The 20,021-nt window shown below is 44.7% G+C and overlaps 1 protein-coding gene across 7 annotated transcripts in view; it reads right to left on the bottom strand.

Annotated features, from left to right (window-relative positions):
- The window catches only part of LOC143152548 (beta-1,4-glucuronyltransferase 1), a 115,497-nt gene extending 95,532 nt beyond the window's left edge, over positions 1–19,965 (bottom strand). Inside the window, exons 1-3 of one of the 7 annotated variants that reach the window (XM_076322828.1) lie at positions 19,894–19,962; positions 19,259–19,457; positions 617–1,623 (exon numbers count right to left, since the gene is read on the bottom strand). In XM_076322828.1, coding sequence (XP_076178943.1) covers positions 617–1,623; positions 19,259–19,369 — 1,118 coding nt within the window. In that variant the 5' untranslated portion in view covers positions 19,370–19,457; positions 19,894–19,962. Of the gene's footprint in view, positions 1–616; positions 1,868–3,982; positions 4,148–6,178; positions 6,269–9,846; positions 9,886–19,258; positions 19,458–19,893 lie in introns of those variants that run through there. The other 6 variants (XM_076322830.1, XM_076322834.1, XM_076322831.1 and 3 more) reach the window with 6 other exon arrangements.
- Positions 19,966–20,021: the final 56 nt, after the last annotated feature.

The raw sequence follows: 20,021 nt of genomic DNA, 5'->3' as shown, positions 1-20,021 counted from the left end.
CGGACAAGTGTTTTGGTATTGAGAGCAAAAATAATTTATCAACTTCTTTATCTTAACTACAGACCCTCTTTGGAAGATTCAAACCAAAAATAATAGAATTAACCTGTTCTCTTCTTCTATGTCTACGGATATTATAGAGATTACAAATTATTTTTCAAAAATTACTCGATTATGCACCCAGAGTAATTTACCATCTACAAAACATATATATACAACACGCGTTATAGTATTTTAACAACGAGACAAAAGCAACAGAGAAACACAACGAGATATGTTGATAATTCGTCGATAAAAGACGAAAGTAAACAAAAGTATTCAAATTTCCCGTGAACTTCTATGCCTACAGATACATTACGAATTATTTTTCGAAAATTACTCAATTATGCGCAGTAATTTATCATCTACAAAACGTATACATATGTAGCACACGTTATAGTATTTTAACGAGACAAAAGCAACAAAGAAATATTAAAGAGACGTTGATACTCGATACTACCGAGATAGGTTAATAATTCGTCGATAAAAGACGAAAGTAAACAAAAGTATACAAATTTCCCGTGAACCCCGGCCGTAAACGTTTAAAAATATCACGAGAACAATCGCGAACGAAGCTCACCTGGTAAAGTTGGTGGCGAACTGATTATGGATGAAGACCTTCTGATGAAAGGGTCTGGCCAGCCCCTTTCTCGCCAGCCTGACCAGTTCCGTTTTATTCTGTGGAAATCTCACGCGCGAGTCCAGCTCGTACGTCGGTATCACGTAGGCGCACTTATCACAGTTTTCGGTCCTGAGGAATTCGTCGAGGGCGCCGGTCAAGTTGAAACTCGGCACGATGTCAACGTCCGTCAGGAACACGTAATCGGACTGGCAGTTCTTTCTGGCTAGATTCCTCATGTGGTTCTGCGGGTAGACGTTCCGTATGCGCCAGTTCGTCTGCTCGTTGGATATCCCGTTCATCATTTCGTTCAAGGTTGCTTCCGGTTTGGCACAATCCACCGCCTCGGGCAGCTCGTAGTCGCGCGGCTGCTTCTTCGGCGGTCTGACTCTTGGCACGGCCAACGAGAAGGCGATCCTCTCTCTTATCGGTTCGTAGCATTTCCTAAGGTAGACCAGGTACTTTTGAACAACTTCGAACTCCTCGTCGCCGGCCACGTACAACGCGACCGACATCGGCCCCGTCCAATGATGAGCGGCTTGAACCACCGAGTGCAATTTCTCCACCGAGCTCTGGGTGGCCAAGCAAACGCGATACACCTGCGACAAATCGGCGAAACTGCTCCCGACCAGAACGTGATCGAAGGTTCGAAACAATCTACGAGCGTCCCATCTGCCGAGATTTATGTTCAGCTTCAAGCTACTCGCGTCAACTGGCCGCGGTTGATAATCTTGCGTAACGCAGTCCGACTGTTGTTGCTGTTGCTGCTGCTGCTGCTGCTGCTGCTGTTGCTCTTTGATCAATGTACCGAGGTTCCACTCGGTCATCGCGTTTATAGCTTCCAGATCCCTGGGCACGTCGTCCGGTATACAGGTTTCCGACTGCAGCAACAGGAAAGTCAGCACCATGTTCGAGAGCGCCAGGATGACCACGCTGGTTAGACTGAGGTTCCATGGTCGGCATCCGAACTGCAAACGAAAATCGGACACGGTGCTCGATACGTTCTTTAAAATCATCTCGAAGTTCACTCGTCGCGACTTTCAGCCAACGTGGCCACGCGCGAACTGTGCCAACGCGAATAGAAATCCTGTCGCAATATCATCGCTCGTAACTCGATAACTGTGAACCGCTCTTTCGCGGTGAAATATTTCTCGAATTAAATTTTCATCCGCTCATTTCTAACGCTTACGCATCGTGGAAAGATTTAAAGAACTATCGTGCACGCGTGTAAATTGGTTTGAACGAGAGGAAGTCGAACTCGAAGCGAAGTGTTTGAAATTGCGGAGGAGCGCGTGTTTATTTTGGACAAGTGCGTGCGTCCTTTTCTAAAATTCGATAAGAGTGAACGTGTGTGTATGTGTGTATGAGAAGAGTCAGTAAACAAGCATTAGGGACAACGTAGTACAGAGTACCGTGAACAGCGTTAGAATACTCGTTGTTAATTCTTTTTGTTTTATCTATCGTCCTATAATACATTGTTATATATACATAACTGTCGAAACGGGATACTTGGGTCGTAGAGAGACTAACGCTTCAACGATGGTCCTTATACTAAGTAGAACAGATCACGATCCTCTTGCATGATAAATGATAGAAAATCGTCTCGAAACTTTGCTAAACCGAATCATCAAAGTATCGTCCACGCAAGTGTATTATTAGTTTATCGATCGCGATTTTTGGAACGTGTGAATTTCCTTCGTTCCTGATGCGCGAATACGCGAGTAGCGAAAACAGGTAATCGGTTAATAAAAGCAGCAACGGTTACGAGACCGTGGCGAAATAAAATTGAAAGCGTAACACAGAATTAAACGCCGAGGAAAATACACCTACGATTATAACTTTGCAACTTTGTATCGGAGTTCCACTGACAAAAATCGTACCGCGGCTATTTCGGTGTAAAACACCGCGTAAACAAGTTTCACGATAAGAAACCAAGTCCTCGGCAACGGCGTATTAGGTCTGTCTAAAACAGAGCGGGCTGCCTGTTTTATCGCCCTAATTACCACGTCGTCAGTTTCTTGCTGTCACGGGCAATGCAAAAATGAAGCACCGAACTTCGGTGAACCGTTAACGGATGTTAGAGTCTAACTCCGTGCACTCCGATGTTGCACCGCCTGTACAATTATCGAACTTTTCTTTGCTCGGCAATGCTCGTTGGCAACCCGCTAAAAGCGAACCCGAATGTAGATACACTCGAGAATAAATTTCTTTTCGGTAAATTTCTATTTCAATATCTAACGCAACGTGTATAGATAATATTTGTTAAACGGTACAAATGCGAGGGTACACCGGCAAGGAAAATGTTTATAAAGTAGAAATATACAATTCGCGAAGTAGAAACGTAGAACTCGTTTCTAGAGAACTGCACAATTAGGTATAAGCATACTATATAATTTGCTACTTCACGATGTATTAGTAATATTGTTTCTACGCCAAGATTACAAATATATTTCCTATTCTTCCGATAAGCAAACAATCTGTGGAATATATAAATATACAGAGTGGATTATATAATCTCTTTGAATTTTCAATGGCACGATAGTAGAATAGGGATTGTAAGATAAAAAAAGCGCAAAGCTATGGCCCGTTAAGGAGAAATCGCGGAAAATTGAACGATAGCTAAATTGTTAATGAAAAGTTCCAGCTATTTTATCGTAAATGGAAATAAGAAGATTGGACGCGAGTGAGATGCAATCCCACGAATGACATAAAATAATATTTACCCCCCTTTTCCCATGTACAATAACGTGGATTGAAATTAATTCGTTGTCAGCTCCAAAAGTGGTCGGTTAATATATTAACTAATTAAAACCGCGACACTGCGAAAATGTCAAGTCTGTGAAGACACTTTTCGATAGATTTACACAATGATTATTTAATACATTCTTTACGTTTAAATCTTGAGGTCAATTTGCAACAGAAAGGTTACCGAAAAAACTGCGGGCGAAAAAACGTCGTATATTTACAATAAACCCAGAAATAATTATCCATACAGCATAACCTGATTCTATTTCATAAATTTTACCTCTTACTCGTAAACCTTCGATTTCCCCAAGTGTACAGACGTCGAATACAGATAGATTTCAATTACGACCGATATTCCTTTATCAACCGTTCGGATACATAATTTTATTATTTATCATGAATTTCTATCGTTAAAATCAGCACGCTGTGACGTACTCGGAGACAGTTCACCGATCAGTGACGGCATCTCGTGTTCGATAAACCACTTATCACCGATTACGCGATCTGTCAAAATCAGAATCGCTTAACCTCGAAATCGTATACCAATTCTTCGATAATTATTTCGAGTTAAAGCATACTTACAGAAACCACCTCCCGATAATATATCAATGCAGCCTCCTCGGCCGAGTACTCCGACATTGTCCGAAGTCACTTGAACCGAACACGCTCGAGAGAAATTATACAAAATCAATCTCTTTCGCAATTATTCGTATCGATTAAACACATTGTTACGAGCCCTATCTGGGACGAAACGTTTATCTAGTTACGTTCGATTGGCCGACTTTAAAGTCACTATACTTGCGGACAACGATAAGCGATCTCCACCGAAGAGAGGACAGATTTACGAAACCGATAAAACCGTGAGCTCTTCCGTGACCGCTTTTGGTCCATAAATCAAAGTGCACCGTATCGTTGATCACCTTGTGGGTGAGAATCAACCGGATCTATTAAACAAATGTATTCGCGCGAGAGAATTTTCCTTGCAAACGTACGGAAATTATTCTGTCTAAGGTAGACGGAACCAAAGTGAAAGCTCGAAAGCGAATCGAATTAAGTTGGCGCTAAACCGTGTATAATTGTTTAATTAAATTACACGCGACGCGATGAGAATTTTCAAACAATATTAACATCCACGATCGTCGCCTGGCTGTTCGAAGCCCTTCGTGAACGTTAATAATCTTTGTACGTTCCCATCCAACACATTGTTCAACGATACTGGATACCGCGACGAAACTTAAAACTCGAATATGGAGATGCATCCGAAAGCCTTGACCGACTTACGGGAAAGAGCATCGAAGGCATTAAGGTCGTGCATACGGCACAGTTGATCGTATAATACTTCCGGTAACTCGACCCTCCCGATATCCGTTTCAACGAATTTGTCGACGCCGCGTTAAACAAATGTGTACACATGTACGTGCCACGGAACAATGCACTTACGTGTGCACGATGCATTACGCGCGTTTGCTTCGTCACCGATCATCTTGGTGGATCGATCCCGCGAATTGTAAGTAAAACTCGAGAACAACAACCAATACTGTGATATAAAATCGCTTTCGAAAGTAACAATGAAAAATCTTTCCTCTCTGATGTCGAACTTTGTCGATTATTAAATCTTTTGGGGAAAATTTTCTTTAGTTTTTTAGAGGTCCTCTAGTCGAAGGTAGGAAAGAAGATAGGAGGGAGTAGAGTAAAAGTGTTTTTTCATCCCGGGCCTGCTAGTGGACTCGTCAGTAAGGCATCCTAGCAGGCCCTGCCTTATACGCCGGGACATTAGGAGATCGGTAAGAGATCGTATATATAGCAATCGGAGCAGGTAGGGGAACTTGCGAGAAACAATCGGTGGTCAGTTTCCCTCTAGTGGCGAGCGTGGGTAGCACAGTTTTAATTCTGCGATCTTGCCCCACGCCTATTCGTCTCGAATTGATTTCTCGTTTGCTCGTCGTGCAAATATTGTAGAAAGTAGGCGAAAAAAAATTATTATTAATTTTGTACAATTTTACGTCGGATTTTTAATTTTATTTCGCATCGAATAAAGTGGCACGGCTAATTAAAGCGAGAAATATATTGAAATAAATATTGTGGATATCCCGAGGGTTAAATTATAAAGTGAATGAAATATGGTCCAGGTTTCCTGAGGTAAACGAAGTTGGTAATAAAAATATCGCGTCTCGGAAGATGATATACAACGAGGTGCGGGATGACTTCTATAAAATTGTATTTCAGAGAAAGGAAACAATAAAACAGAACGCATATAAACCCACAGGGGCCGACAGGTTTAATGAAGTTCTACTATGTAAATAGTGCCTTTTCCTTGCGCGATAAAACTTCATTAGACCTTCCGTCCCGGTGGATTCTTTTACCTTCACCGGTATGAAAAAAAGGTGGGGAGTAATTTAAACAATTATTTTGCCCGGACTATACGAAGACGTTTCCACGTTATTAACGAAACAATTAAAATGTAACTCGAAACGATCAACCGTTACCCAAATCGATGGAGCGTTCTTTTTATTCGAGTTGTGTACTTTGAATAAATTTACGAAGTAGATTTCTGCGCGCGAACGCTCGGGACTTTAATTAAACGAATCGTGGACTCTTGTATCGAGTAGAGAATTACTTGTTGCTGCACAAGTCGGTAAGAGATCTCGTGAAAAAAAAAAGAAAAAGAAAAATGGACTAATACTTCGAAACTATTATGATCCTCCGATCGAACCGTACACGTTCCCGGATGTTTTCGGTTCATTTTCTTGTAACTCTCTCGGTAAATGTTATCCTTACCGCGGACATGGTATTTTCGTTCCATTCCGTCGCTTTTTACTTCGTTTTCGCTATTCAAGGAACCGAAGTTATCCAGTCACTTCCGCGGAACGGAAACGCGACACTTTCCGCGCTGTAAAAAGCGAACCACCTGTTTATTTTAATTACACATCGCGTCTTCTTCGCACAACGCGATTCCGTGGTGTCTGACGGCTCCACGTTTCACGTTTTCGCGGTACATCGATCCACCGATTCGCAAAACTATTTTTTTTTCGTCCCGGGATCCCATCCATCGCAGCGGATACCGTTACGCCCGCGATGAGTTTCTGGGAACGAGTTCGCGACTGCATAAATGGTTGAAAAATAGGAGTCGTAGCTACGTACCGCGCGGCACTCGTAATAATAGCGCAATTACGGTGCTAAACGGAAGAAACTGATTGTAGGTATTGTGAAGCAGCCACCAAAGTGCACAGTAGAACTCCCGACGGAATCCAGTGAAATTTCGCTTGGAAACAGCGGCTAGAACGATAATGGATCGTACGACTTCCCAAGGCCCGTTAAAGTCGAGCTCGTGTATAAGCCACACCGCCTCGACGGGCCGGGTATTTAACGAACAAAATAGTTCACGCCTTTGGGAGGATAATCGCCGTTTCCAATAGCGCTACGTTAGGTCGAAACCGACAATATTACCTTCCACGGGCGTAAAAATTTCATCACGGCTGGTTGTACGCTACAGGTACAATTGGAATGCGAGAGCGGTGCGATTGCAGCTCGAAAAAACTGAACCGACAGACAAGTCATCGATCCCCGGTTGATGAAACCGGGGTCCGTACAACCAGCGAACCGCGTCCAGAGTAAATTAACTGTACGCGCAAATTATATTTACCTACTTCGTTTACCCTCGTACACCGAGCGTTCGCGACTGCTCTTGGACATTAAGTTTGCCGTACGTTTCTTATCGAGAATTTCATTGGAAAATTAACGGTTCGTATTCGCGTTACGTATTAACGTCCACCGAGGTGGAAGTATCGTACGAAAGATATCTGTTGCTGAATTTATTGGGTTGTTCGGAAAGATTTCGTTCTCCAAAATGGAGAATATATAATTGACCTTTGGTGTTTCATTTTCACCAAAAAAAAAATGAAGTAACTTTCCGAACAACCCGATAAATACAAATCGTCGACGGGTATCGTCGTTACGAGTCGAATGCAATTCCAAACGTCGTTTCCGAGCGAGAAACGCGAGTAATGGAAATTTGATATTTTAATTATCGGTGTATTTAAATTCTTAGTAGCGGGTGAACGGCAACGTAGACACGCGTGCGTGTACGGACTCTTCACAGGTGTGGAGCCCACTTCACCGTTATAAGTCGCAGTCTCGGTACGTACGCGGTCCTAAGGTAAAAAAGAAAAAGGAAGAAAAAAAAAAATGGAGTACTCGGTGCGTCCGTTGCAGCCGGGATTTTTACAAGCCAAAACTAACCTCCCGTACAACTGTGCACTGTACTGTAAAACGCGAGAAAATTCCTGCCGCCCCTCGTAGTACCTGAAGCTCGAGAGGCGTTTCCGTCGCGTTTACGCAGACGTATTAACTTATTCTGACGCGATGTGGAAAAAAAGGGGGGTAGAAGACTGGAAGACGGAAAAGAGACAGACGTCCCCGTATTTAGCTTACCGTATTTATTTGCATACTGTTCGTGGAATATTCATTTGCATACCATTAACCCTGACCAACCGCGAGCGTGTAAAGTGCGCGTACACGAGTCCGGTAATTTCTCGAGAAGTGTCGCGCCAACGAATAATTATTATTTCTAAACGCGCGCGATTGACGCGGGCATATTCTTACTGATATTTTATCGGTCAAACTTATGGAGAAACGTAGAGGAGAAGAAACGAGGAAACCATCGCTGAAGAAATCAATTATTTTTCTTCGATCGTTGAACTTTCTACGACCAATTGCCTCGTACTTTCATCGCGCGATACTATATTTATGCGTTATCTTCGTAAGAAGTCGCAAGGTAAAGTAAAAGTTGTAAAGTAAAAAAATCACTGTCCGTTAAAATATTCGTACGATAGAAACGTCGTACTTTCTAAAAGCGTAACAATGTTTCACAGTGTCGATTTCGAGAAGGATCTGAACGATCGCGAGTCAAAGATTCGACGACTCTCTCTATCGAAATCTGTTCGTCGTTCTCCATTTTGGAGAACGAAATGACTCTTCGAACAACTATTCCTCTATCGAAATCGTTTTTAATCGACGGATACGCGCCACAGATATCACCGCGAGGTTCACGAGAAAACCTCGAGATACGTTTTCTCTAGACGATACGAGAGATCACGTAGACCTTTACGTTCGAACAAATCCGGTAACGTCGAACATCAACTGCCTTTAACAAGGCAAACGAGCGGAACGAAGACGCGTATTCGACCGAGAGGATAATTCCATCCACCCCCGATCTTCTTCGGCTGGAAAACATGGCATCGTAACGATGCTGGAGGAGGAAGAAACAGGAGAAAGAGCATGATTGATTATGCAAACACGTTGTTATTACCGATTCAGTGTGTCCCGTGTGCCGCGTGTACTACGGCTGGGCAAACGTGTGCACGTTACACAGCTAACCCATTATCAAATTGTGTACTTGGGCTTTCGTTAGGTCACACACGAACCACAGCGGCAAGCTTTGCCGGCACCGAATGTACGATGCAGGACGGAGGCTTGAAAGCACGATTCGCCATACCTGTTCCTCCCGTACGTTTTCGAGCGGAACTCTATCCTTCCTGTAATCGCGATTCCAGCGTGTAACAAACGATGCATAGAATGCGTTTAACGACCTCAAAGCGCGATGTCGCGCATCGTCAAATTATTTTTAGGGCACGGTTCAACCGTGAAAGGAACCAGTAACGTTTGCTTAACATTCGATACGCGCTATCGTCTACGTACAAAAAAATTACACAGTAGTTCCGCTGTAGAAATCATTTCGAAACGAAACTATGATCCTACGATCCGCAATCGGTTCCACTCGCGCGCGAAACGATTCTCGCTCGCGAGTCGTTTCGTTTCCCGCGATCGAGAAGGTACTCTCGCATCGATCGACCGAAAACGGCGAAGAAGTACGGGAAAAAGGTACGGTAACCGCGAGTAATTAATAACTTGGCCAATTTTCGTCGCGATATCGAGCCGACGCGAAAATCAACAACACCGCCGTATTCGATGAACAGCCGAAGTTAAATTTGCTCGAAAATCGCAGCCCGGCGGCGTACCGGTCCGGACGAGGAATTCAATACGTTCCTCGATGATGGACGTTGGAAAAGGAGGAACGATGTTCCATTGGTAGCCATATTCACGTCGGTTCGGCTACACCCAGACCCCTTGCGAATCGTTCTCAAAGGTGCTGAATAGTTGATGTACACATCGCGGTTTTTTACTCTCGATTCTCGATTTTACTCGTTAAGACAAAAGCGTGGGGATGGGATAGAGGGACGCGGTACATAACAGAGGGACGGGTTAAAGAACCGTCGTAGGCTGGAAAGGGTGGAAACGGCTGGGAAGATCGGAGCCAGGGATAAAGGGTAAATTCCGCCTTTCAATTTTGCTACAGTCCCATTTTACTTCTAGTTCAGTGGCTGGATGCCGCTGCTGCCGGTGCAACGTCGGCGGCAACGTAACTTAACCCAGAATAAACTGAATACCATTCATTACGGCAACTCTCCCTTCGACCGCCACCATCATCCCCTACCCCATCCAGTCCTCCAACCTTTCCTGTTTCGCTACCCTCCTCCTATCTTCATCCTTCTGGTTCTCGCGCACAAACGAAGCGTCGAAGGCGGCGGCGGCGGCGGCAGTGGCGGCAGTGGCGGCGGCAACGGCGGCGGCAGTAGCGGCAGTAGCGGCAGTAGCGGCAGCGGCGGCGGCGGCAGCAGCGTTGAAAAGCTGAGAATTGGAAATTCTTTGAAACTCCCTCTTTCCTTTCTCCCACCCCCTTTCTCGGTCTTTTTCTTTCACCGCGGCTGAAACGACGTAGCCGCTTCTATGGCCTCTCCTCTACTCGAATACACCCGGTGAAAGGGGTATTGGAAAGAGATGCGGTTTGTGATAATAAACGAATTGCGCCCGGCCCGTCCCGCCCCTACCTCCACGAGGAGATAAGCGAACGTGCGTATTATCGAACTCGCGGGAAACACCTCAGGCTGCGGCGATACTTCGCCGAAGATTTCACGAAACGCGTCGTCGCGTCGGGACGTACGTTTTAATATACTGTGCAACGATTTCTCCGAGAACCATCCTGAACCGTTCGTTGATCGATTCGTCGTTCGCTATTCCGTAGCCGTTGGAGGATCGTCGATCGTCAAAAGTAAGTCCAACGACTTTGTTCAGTTCACCAGATACGTAGATATCAAATGAAAGAAATTTAAAACCACGTCCGATGAAACGATCGGTGGAATACTTGCCGATCTTAGAAAACGTATTTGCACGGTCGTATTTGGTGATCGTCCGGCTCCGAAACTTCGTGCACGTTATCTTCGATCAGCCGTTGAACTTTGGAGGTAACGTTGAAAAATTGCATCGTCGATTAACCGACGATCTTTGGATTACCAATCCGTCTTTCATTTTCAATTTGCGCTTTTTACTCGGATCAATCTATGTATCAACCGTTCCGAATACAATTACGTTCCCATCGAGCGGAGCACAATGTGCTCCGATATAGCATCGTGTATGTACGATACTGTACTGGATCGTTAAATAAGTTTTATCGAACGAGTGCAGGTTGTTCAATAATTTTTGTCGTTCGATAAGAAAAACACGATTTCGTGGTTTGAAATACATTTGGTATTCAATATACTCTCTCTGAACTTCGATACATTTGTTCCAGCGATGTTCTAATTTATGAATTCCGTCCCTGAAGCGAGAATTCGAAAGACTGTCGAAACACGCATCCACGGCTGCTATTGCCTTTTCGTTCGATGAAAATCGTCTCCCACTCGTAAATTTTTTGATATTTGAGAACAGCCAGAAGTCAGAGGGAGCTAAATCTGACGAATAGGATAGATAATAGCGCCGTTTCTTATCCAACGATAAAACTTATCGAACAGTACTCTAGTTAGATGCACGAATCTACCGAGCACGCTCTATTCGTCCGAATTCGTGCACTAATATTCGTAACTCGACTCGAACGAGCACAAAGGAATTACACACCTGGAAAGTATATTACGATATTTAAACAAAAGCGTACAAGAGACGGGCTACGCCCCTTATCGATATCTAATCTCGAATTGAACGCGTAACGAACGTTTTGCTCGGTGTTGTCCAACAAGACCGAAAGCACTCCGGGAAAAAAGTGACGTACGCACGGTGACCAATCGCAAACGAGCAACTTAAACGCGAAAAATTTATATCCGCGGTTAAAAGACTCCGTCCTCCCCCTGGACCGACGCGAAGCTAATTGCGAACGCTCGGTTCCGGATGTACATAGAAGAAAAAATAATTAGCCGGCCTCGATGGAATCTCAAAAAGGAATTTCTTTTCATGGCTGGAGGTCAGGCATAACTGTCGTAGTCCGGAAAGCACGAAAGCCACTTTTGTCGAGTGGTGAACCGCTGCAATTAAACGACCGACCCTCCCCTTTTACCCGCCGTTCCGCCACGTTTTTACCCCAGTTCTTCTTCGTCCCTCTTCTTCTTCCTCTTCTTCCTCCTCTTTCTCGTTCTCCTTCTTACGTCTTTACGCGATAATTAGCAGGTCTTCAATTTTCTCCCCCGGTGCACGTATTTGCTTTGCATAACTACCGAGATAATTAAACAAGCCGTGATTCTCAGATCTGCCACGAACAAACACGCCGGAACAGGAAGAAGCAAGAAAACGAAGAAGGCTGGCCGACCGTCGCGTCGCGGAAACACGCGACCGCGCGACAACCGCGTACTGTACTCTCTCTTTCACTCTCTCATTCTCTCTATTTTTCAAGCTTTCCTTCTCTCACTCTCTTTCTCTCTTTCCGTTTTCTAGAAGTGTAAATCGTGTCAAGAGACGTCGCGCGTGCTTCCTCGTCGAGTAATTAGCGGGCTTTGTCGTACACGGAAACTAAGTACCGGACAGCGGCCCGCGAAAGAATGCAGAAGTAACAGTTGCACGGCCACGCTTTACTTCTCGATGCTTATCGCGGCTCGAGAGACACGGTGCAAAGAACTGTATACATTTTTGAAAGATAACGCGTCTTTCGTGACAACTGTGACTGCGCGCGTGAAGATAACATCGAGATAACTGCGGTGTAACTTCGACGATGTTTTCTTTTACTCGGTAAATAATAGCGACACCAGTTTCGTCGCTTCTTGTTTTCGCGAGTCTCTGCTCGTTCTTTGGTCTCTCTTCCGCGCACAACTTTGACCCGACGCGTCACTACCCCCACTCCGGAAACGAGGAACGAGATGGCGCGACGATCGAACATCGAGGTGGGGGAATAGCCGTGACATTGAACGGACAACATTGTTTACACTGATCGGAACGCATTTGTTTGAACGACGAGCCAAACATTTTCGTACGAGTTTCGCGTCAAAAGATGCAAAGTATTTATCAACAGTTTCCGAATTTGCTCTCGAAACGACTCCCAATTAACGGCGAACCGTGCGAAACGATTCGAAGATTTCCGATTTCCGTGGGAAAAGAAACTACACACGCAAATACGGACGATTGCACAATTCAAAGATTCAACAATCGAGAAAGTGTATTCACGGTCGGTCGCGTGAAAAACAAACGAAACCGAGTAGTCCCGCCTCCGTCGGTCTAATGAAAGGCAAACATAATTACCCGCTCCCCGATGTATGCGGAATTAAGTAAAACGCGTCCAATTTAAGAACCCCGTGTTTCTTAAACCCTGTACGTGGAATTCCTGCGCTAATGTTGCTCGTTAATCCCCATCAGCGTTAACTTTAATTCGAGCACGAAGCACGTCGGATATTCCGTTGGGAAATTCAGTTCGAACAGCGGTCCGTATAAAGTTCAACATTTCGTTAACCCGTGACGAGTTAAACAAAAAAAAAAAGAAAAAACCAAATAAAAATGAAAAAAAAAAGAACCACGCGATCGAGCGAGCGAGCGAAGCGGTGTTCCTCGGCCGCCGCGTGCCGCGCGAATATCCATCGACGGTTTCGTTCGATTAAAAACATTGTGTCAAATTGGACGGAGAACGGAAGTCTCGCGGTGAAAATAAACGAATCGCGTGACGGAAGCGCGGAAAACGTCGGGAAAATAATTCAACGTGAGCGCGCGGGAACATCAGACGACGACCAAACACGACCGAGGGACAGGGGGGTGGTGGACGGTGAACGGGGACAGGTGGGGGTGGGGGGTGTAATTCGACGTTCTCGATTTGTATATCCGTCGCGTCGACCCCATTGAAAACGCTCGGAAACGATAAAACAATATACCCCCGATCGCGTTGCCGGCCGCCCGTCGAAAACACTTCGAAAATATATTGAAAACACTCGAAAATGATTGAAATCAAACAAGTTACCGGACGAACAAGAGAAATCTATCTATCCATCCATCGCGACCACCGCTCACCGTTCAACGGACTGACGTGCGCGCGCACGCGAGCGCTTATCGGATCGAACGAATCATTTCGGATACACGCACCTACCGAGAGATACTATCTACGAGGCGGATAAATTGCACGTATCGGACCTGATAGGGACTCGTCAAACGCTCCGTATTCTCGCCGCAAACTAACCAACAGTTTGTCGGTGGCCAGATCACCGTTCGTACGTCGTCGATGGTCGAATTTTCGACGATTATTTGCGTTTTTTCCCGACGAAGATAAACCCTCCCCCGCTATAGAATCCTTGGAGAGTAACTCGACGAAAAACACTTCGCGATCGAATAGGTAAACAATTTCCGTGTATTTTCCAATACGCGTTCTGGAATTTATCATTTTTTCACGGTTGCTTCGTTGAACGCTGCGCTGTTGAGAAAATAAAGAAAATACGAAGCCCATCGTTTTAATTCGTGGCCACACGTGTCGCCAAACGTATTCGAAAGAAACCGGCAAGCATGTCGGCAAATATTGCACAAAGTGTCTAGGAATTTTCTGGCCAAACATAGGCAGCATATTCTATGGTTGGAGATAAGAAGGAAATGTTACATGAATATGCTTCGAAAATTCCTTTGTTAAAAATTTATGACAAAAATATGAAACATAAAGGAAACTGGGTCGGGTCTCGTTCCTAACTTTACATTTTAGAATATTGTCCGCCTCTATAGATAGGTTCAAGTTTAATACCGGCGTAGTATTGAATTTACGAGAGGATGTGTTTCTTTGCGATTCCGTTGCAGACGTCCATACAAATGGCAAACAAAATTATCAATAATAAATACCGAGGAACGTGGAATTCTTTTATCGGGAATTGTTCGTCGATATTATCTAATCAGGTTATTGGAAAAATGTTCTTATTGTTTTGGTAATCGTTGTTGTACTATTTAGGACGTACCAAGTACACTGCACTACTGTCAATGAACTGCTGTAAACAAAATAATAGTTATCGGTCATACCGAATTGATTCAGATAAGATATACACCATCGATGTATACTTGTTCGACACTGTACTATTATACACATTCCTGTCAACTTTTAACGGAGAATTTTTCGAAAGATATTTATAGAACACTTTTTTCTTATCTTTATCCATGGAATCACTATCTTTTCGTATAAGTGAAGTTACGTATTTCTCTATACGTACTATCTTAACTTCAAGAAGGATAAGAATAAATACTTGGAGGAATTGATTATTTAAAAAGACCTTTGGTCAATACCTACATAATCCCACTCAAATAGTGACGATCTTGAACTATCTGACATGTCTTTATTTATAGTATTACGTTTAAAATGAAACTGCAATTCTTCTATATCGACCTGTTGTACGTGACACGCATTACTCGTTGATCTACGCATCGAGAATTCATGGTTACTAAACATGTATTATGCATAATGCTAAACGAGTTGTTCTAGTCGCTTATCTACTTTTATTATCGCTTAAATCACAGACCTTCGAATGTTATCGCTACCAATGACCGTCTCCCACCGTATTTCGTGAATCGGTGTTGATATTGAATTCAGAAAATTTATAATCTGCTTAATCGAAAAGCTACTTCGTTGCGTTTGATTACTTTCAAAAGCGATATTTTAACGCAGAAAGTGGAAATCGATGTTTTGACGAACCTCGCTGGCTTTCAGGGTGAAACGCAAATTGGTGATTTCGTCGAATGAGAGGAAGATCGTTATTTAATTCAAACCGTGCATACTAATTTCCTCGATACGCTGACCTGCGAAACAAATTGTACGACTTCTCGAATATGAAAAAATTCGGTAGAAAAGAACAGCTTAAAAGCAACGATTTAAAGAGGGAATTTCAAAGCTTTAAGAATGCATGGCAGGCGTATAGATTTATCTAAATGTAGCAGAAAATATGGACACGTTCCATAGAAGCTGTACAATACATATTGAGATACGATATTCTCTTTTCCATGATCACGTGTGACACATCCAATATATTGCATACTCGTGATTTATAGGTGGACGTATCAGACTGCATCGATACTTCCGACGAAGAGTTGTGTAAGCCATTGATAAGACCGAAACTACGTGTATATACGACGGAATATATGCGCTCGAAAATTTTCATCGCGCGGATTTATTTACAGGACCAATAAACGCACAATTGGTCACTCTACATTGGTACAAAAATTGTAAAGAAATTACACGAACATACGTGGATAAACATATACATAAACGTATACACGTAAACATAATTGGTAAATCGAATCGATAAGTAAAAACTTATAAGCAAGTTATTTACTCATTTTTATCGATTTCACTATTGGCAATATAAATAGGAGGAAATGTATCCAAGCGTCTCAATTGAAGAAGAAAAACGCTAAAGCTTTTTAAATCACTGGGTAACGTTCAGCGTTTAGGGAACTGTATTTATGCAGCCGCCAGCGATTACCACGCTGCCGACAATTATTTTGATAGCGAGTCATTAGGTAAGCTGCCATAACCATAATCTGATACGAAACTGCTACGAACAGCGTAAGTCACGCATGGAGTTACAAGCTGCCAGTCTTCCTTCTCGTGGAGCTTTAGTACGTGCACTTGTGTGCACATACTGTATCCAGGTAATGTGTGTAACAATTAAATTGAAACGTTAATGACGCGGAACGAATTAGCATTCTGATCGTATCTAGAAAAATAATAAAACACACGATTCTATTACAGCACAAAGAAGCTCGCGTGCGATATCGACCGTAAATAGCGTTCAACCCAAAATATAACGTTTCTAAGAGAACATTTTACAAAAATCGACCTTTGAATATACAAACGCTCGACAAATACAAAAATATATATCGAAAAATATCAAAGACGAACAGGAAAAATTTCGCATTGAACGACTATTACAGTGCGACGATTACACGTCTCCTGTTCGTAATTCCTTGAACACTCAATAATTAACTTAATCAAACGGTCATAATGTATTTCCAAGTGGAAGTTTCAATATTGAGCAAAAAAATTCCGTATAAATAGATCTCGAAACGAGAAAAAATTCAATCCCAGGGCCAATTCCGGAGTTCACCTCGATCGCGCAAACGTCGTATTTCACGCGAAAACAACACGAAGTTTTTATTCGGTTTAAAAGGGGTTGTATCTCTGAAAAGGATGATTTAGAGAGCCCGCGTTTACCAACAGGAGCCACCGTCTTTGCCTTTTTTTCCCCCGATGTTTCACCGGCAGGGGGGAAATATATTTTTTACGCGTTAGAACGCGACAAGGTCCGAGACGTGTGTGGCGGCGCTACCCAAGCTTGCCACCAGAGGGAAACTCACCACCAACCGTTTCCCGCAAGTTCCCGTACCTGCTCCGATCGGTATATATACGACCTCTTACCGATCTTTCAATGTCCCGGCGTATAAGGCAGGGCCTGCTAGGATGCCTTAATGACGAGTCCACTAGCAGGCCCGGGATGAAACGCTCTCCCCACTTCTATTCCTTCTTACATATACATTTTCAAATTATTAACAGTCGCCAAACGTGCCTTCGAGTCTCGTGTACAATTACACGCGTACGATTTCGCGAAAACCGGATAAAGTAAAGGTTCGTACAGCGTTGGAGTATCTCGACGCGTTTAAACGGGTTCCCGCGTTTCGTGAACGACGCGAGATCGGTACATAATCCGCGGGGAAATTTTCAACGCGGACGATTTTCGCTCTTTACGTACGGTCGGGCCCGATACGAGGAAACGCGAATTTACGCTTACACGGTGAAAACGATGCGCCCGTGGCGTTTGTGTTGGCGACCGTTGACAAACGCGTGCAAGAACACCGACCCCGGCAAGAAGACAATTTCCACGAAGGCACCCGCGCCGCACCGCGCCGCGTCCGTCCCGTTCCGCGCGAATTTCCATTCTCATTCCACGGACCGTGCGAGCAATTCTCAATCTACCCTCATTGTGCCGTGTTCGGGATGACATTTGCGCTTCGTTTCTGACCGTAATTATGCAGCTGTATCGACGATAGACGACCCATTCCGTTTCGCTCGCTGGCCACAATAATTGGCAGCGAGCACCGGGGACACACTTCGATACTCCTCGTCCGTCCATTCATTAAGATCGCTTTCATATATGGCAATCCCGCAATGATTGTTTCCTCGCCCGAAGCGGCTCAATTAACGGCGCCAGGCTGCGCCGACACGTACGCGCGCACGTATGAAAAGAGACGAATATGGAGACGGAAAGGGTGAAGGTGAAGAAGGAAGGGGTGCACGGTTCGAAGAGGAAGAGAGAGAGAGAGAGAAAGACAAGATAATTCTCATTGTTCAGCAGTGGACGCCCTCGAGGCGTCCGCCACTTCAAAGCCATTCGACTCTCCGTAGCTCTCATCGAACCAGAGTCCGGCAGTTAATGAACTGCCCTTCGGCGTTGCAACGTACGTAGGTACTGGTCGTCTAGGAACCCGGCCAAGTGCTGAGGAGAGACCCATTATCCATTTACATAAAGGGCCACAACGACCCGGCTAAGGGTTTACACTGTTCGCTTAACCCACGAGAATTTCCGAGACTCTCGCCGGATTAATGGTTCCTAGATTGGAGAACAACACCATTTTTGTCCGGGGTTAACCGCTCGGACTACGCATCGGGCATCGGTTTCGTTTCGAGCGACGATATTGTTCCCGGTGTTACGGGAAATGTGTCGCCGAAAAGTGGAAACTGTTAGGTCGTTCGGAAAGTCGTTTCGTTTTCCAAAATGGAGAATGTATGATTTAATAAAACGTTTGAACATGCTAAACGTGTTTCATTTTCGCCAAAAGAAACGAAACGACTTTCCGAACAACTCAATGGATTATCGGCGAAACAAATTTCTGTACAAAATGTTTTCACACGGATTCATTTCGCGTTTATACGGTAAACGCGCGAACCGTGGACAGCGACCGTTTGAAACGTTGAGATCACGTTTGGAAGTATCGAGATCGTTTCAAGGTCGTTTCAACGTAACTCGATATCCATCCACGGTTGTATCATATTAATTCGCATACATGTGTACTACGTATGGTATGCGCGTGCATCGCAGCTGCATCGGGACAATACCTCGATATAAGTTCAAGCATCGGAGTCATCGATTTCAAAAGTATTTCCAAACGATGTATCCTTGGTCGTTGCTCCGGAACAGTGCGCGTGAAACTCGTTAAAAGAAAAAATATATATATATAAGTTGGCGCAACATTTGTAACTTTCACCGCGAAACGGTGCAACAAAACGACCCGAAGAAAACAGACCTGAAAAGTGCAAGCGGGAACGCTTCGTAGCAACAAGGTCACGCACGGGAGTTACGGAAGGTACAAAGCCACGTGAGCGCAGTGGCATCGTCCACTTTGCGAGCCTCAAGTGGCGACATCTCGCACGCGATGGTCGTCTATCCGTACGAGCGATGCACGATGACCGTTCGACCCGAGATTGTCTACATCGTGAGATCGCGATGGATCAAGGATCGCGTTCCACGTACCGTGGACAACGAACAATCGGTGGACGGATCGTCGTTGGAGCAAGAAGCGGCGAATGTCACTCACCTGAACCATTGATGTGTGTTGGCACGCGAGACAGACCTCCCCTCTTGGCGGCAGTCTGATGGCGAAATCAGTCCGTGCCAACCTCTGTCGTTGGCCTCGCGCCCCGTACATTCAGCATCAGGCCGCGTACAACACCCCTGCACGCACGCACGTGAGCACTGTACACGTCACTGCCACGACCACGCCCACGCGACCTCTCCTTGCAACGGGGACGATGCCTCGTGAGAACAAAAAATGCGCGCGTTTGTTTACGCCTATGCCGAATCGGTGACAGCGACGCGAGTGCGCACAGTCGACGCGAGAGGCGCTGTAGGTCGCGCGTTGCCCCGCGCGCAGCCGCGACCGACAAAAATCGATTATTCCCGACACTCTTCTACGGTCAATCTTAATCCGCCCGCGATAAATCTACCCGAGGTACGTCGCTAATTTGTGTATAGCTGCTGGTGTATAGCCAGCGGCGTTTTGAGTACCTCGGGCCTCGCGCGGCACGTTGTTAACTGCCGTGTCGATTTACGTTCGCTCGGTGAGCTACCGTAGGGAACTAACCGATGCGTTTCGAAGCCCATCAGAATTTTACCGATTCGAAGGGGTCGAAAGAGGAACCATTTGAGAAAATACGTCTGTAATAATATTACCTTTGGGTAAGGATACGATCTACCGACAGTGTTTCCCTTTACGTAAAAGTATTGGTCAGAGCGTACCGAGTGGCATCGGTCACGGACGAATTACGATAAAGTGTCCGTTCAATTGTAACCTACTTATA

Source organism: Ptiloglossa arizonensis, chromosome 11 (genome assembly GCF_051014685.1).
Source record: "Ptiloglossa arizonensis isolate GNS036 chromosome 11, iyPtiAriz1_principal, whole genome shotgun sequence".
In the NCBI taxonomy this organism is placed as follows: domain Eukaryota; kingdom Metazoa; phylum Arthropoda; class Insecta; order Hymenoptera; family Colletidae; genus Ptiloglossa; species Ptiloglossa arizonensis.
Note: the sequence above shows the minus strand (reverse complement) of the source record. Positions and strands in the feature narration are given on the sequence as shown.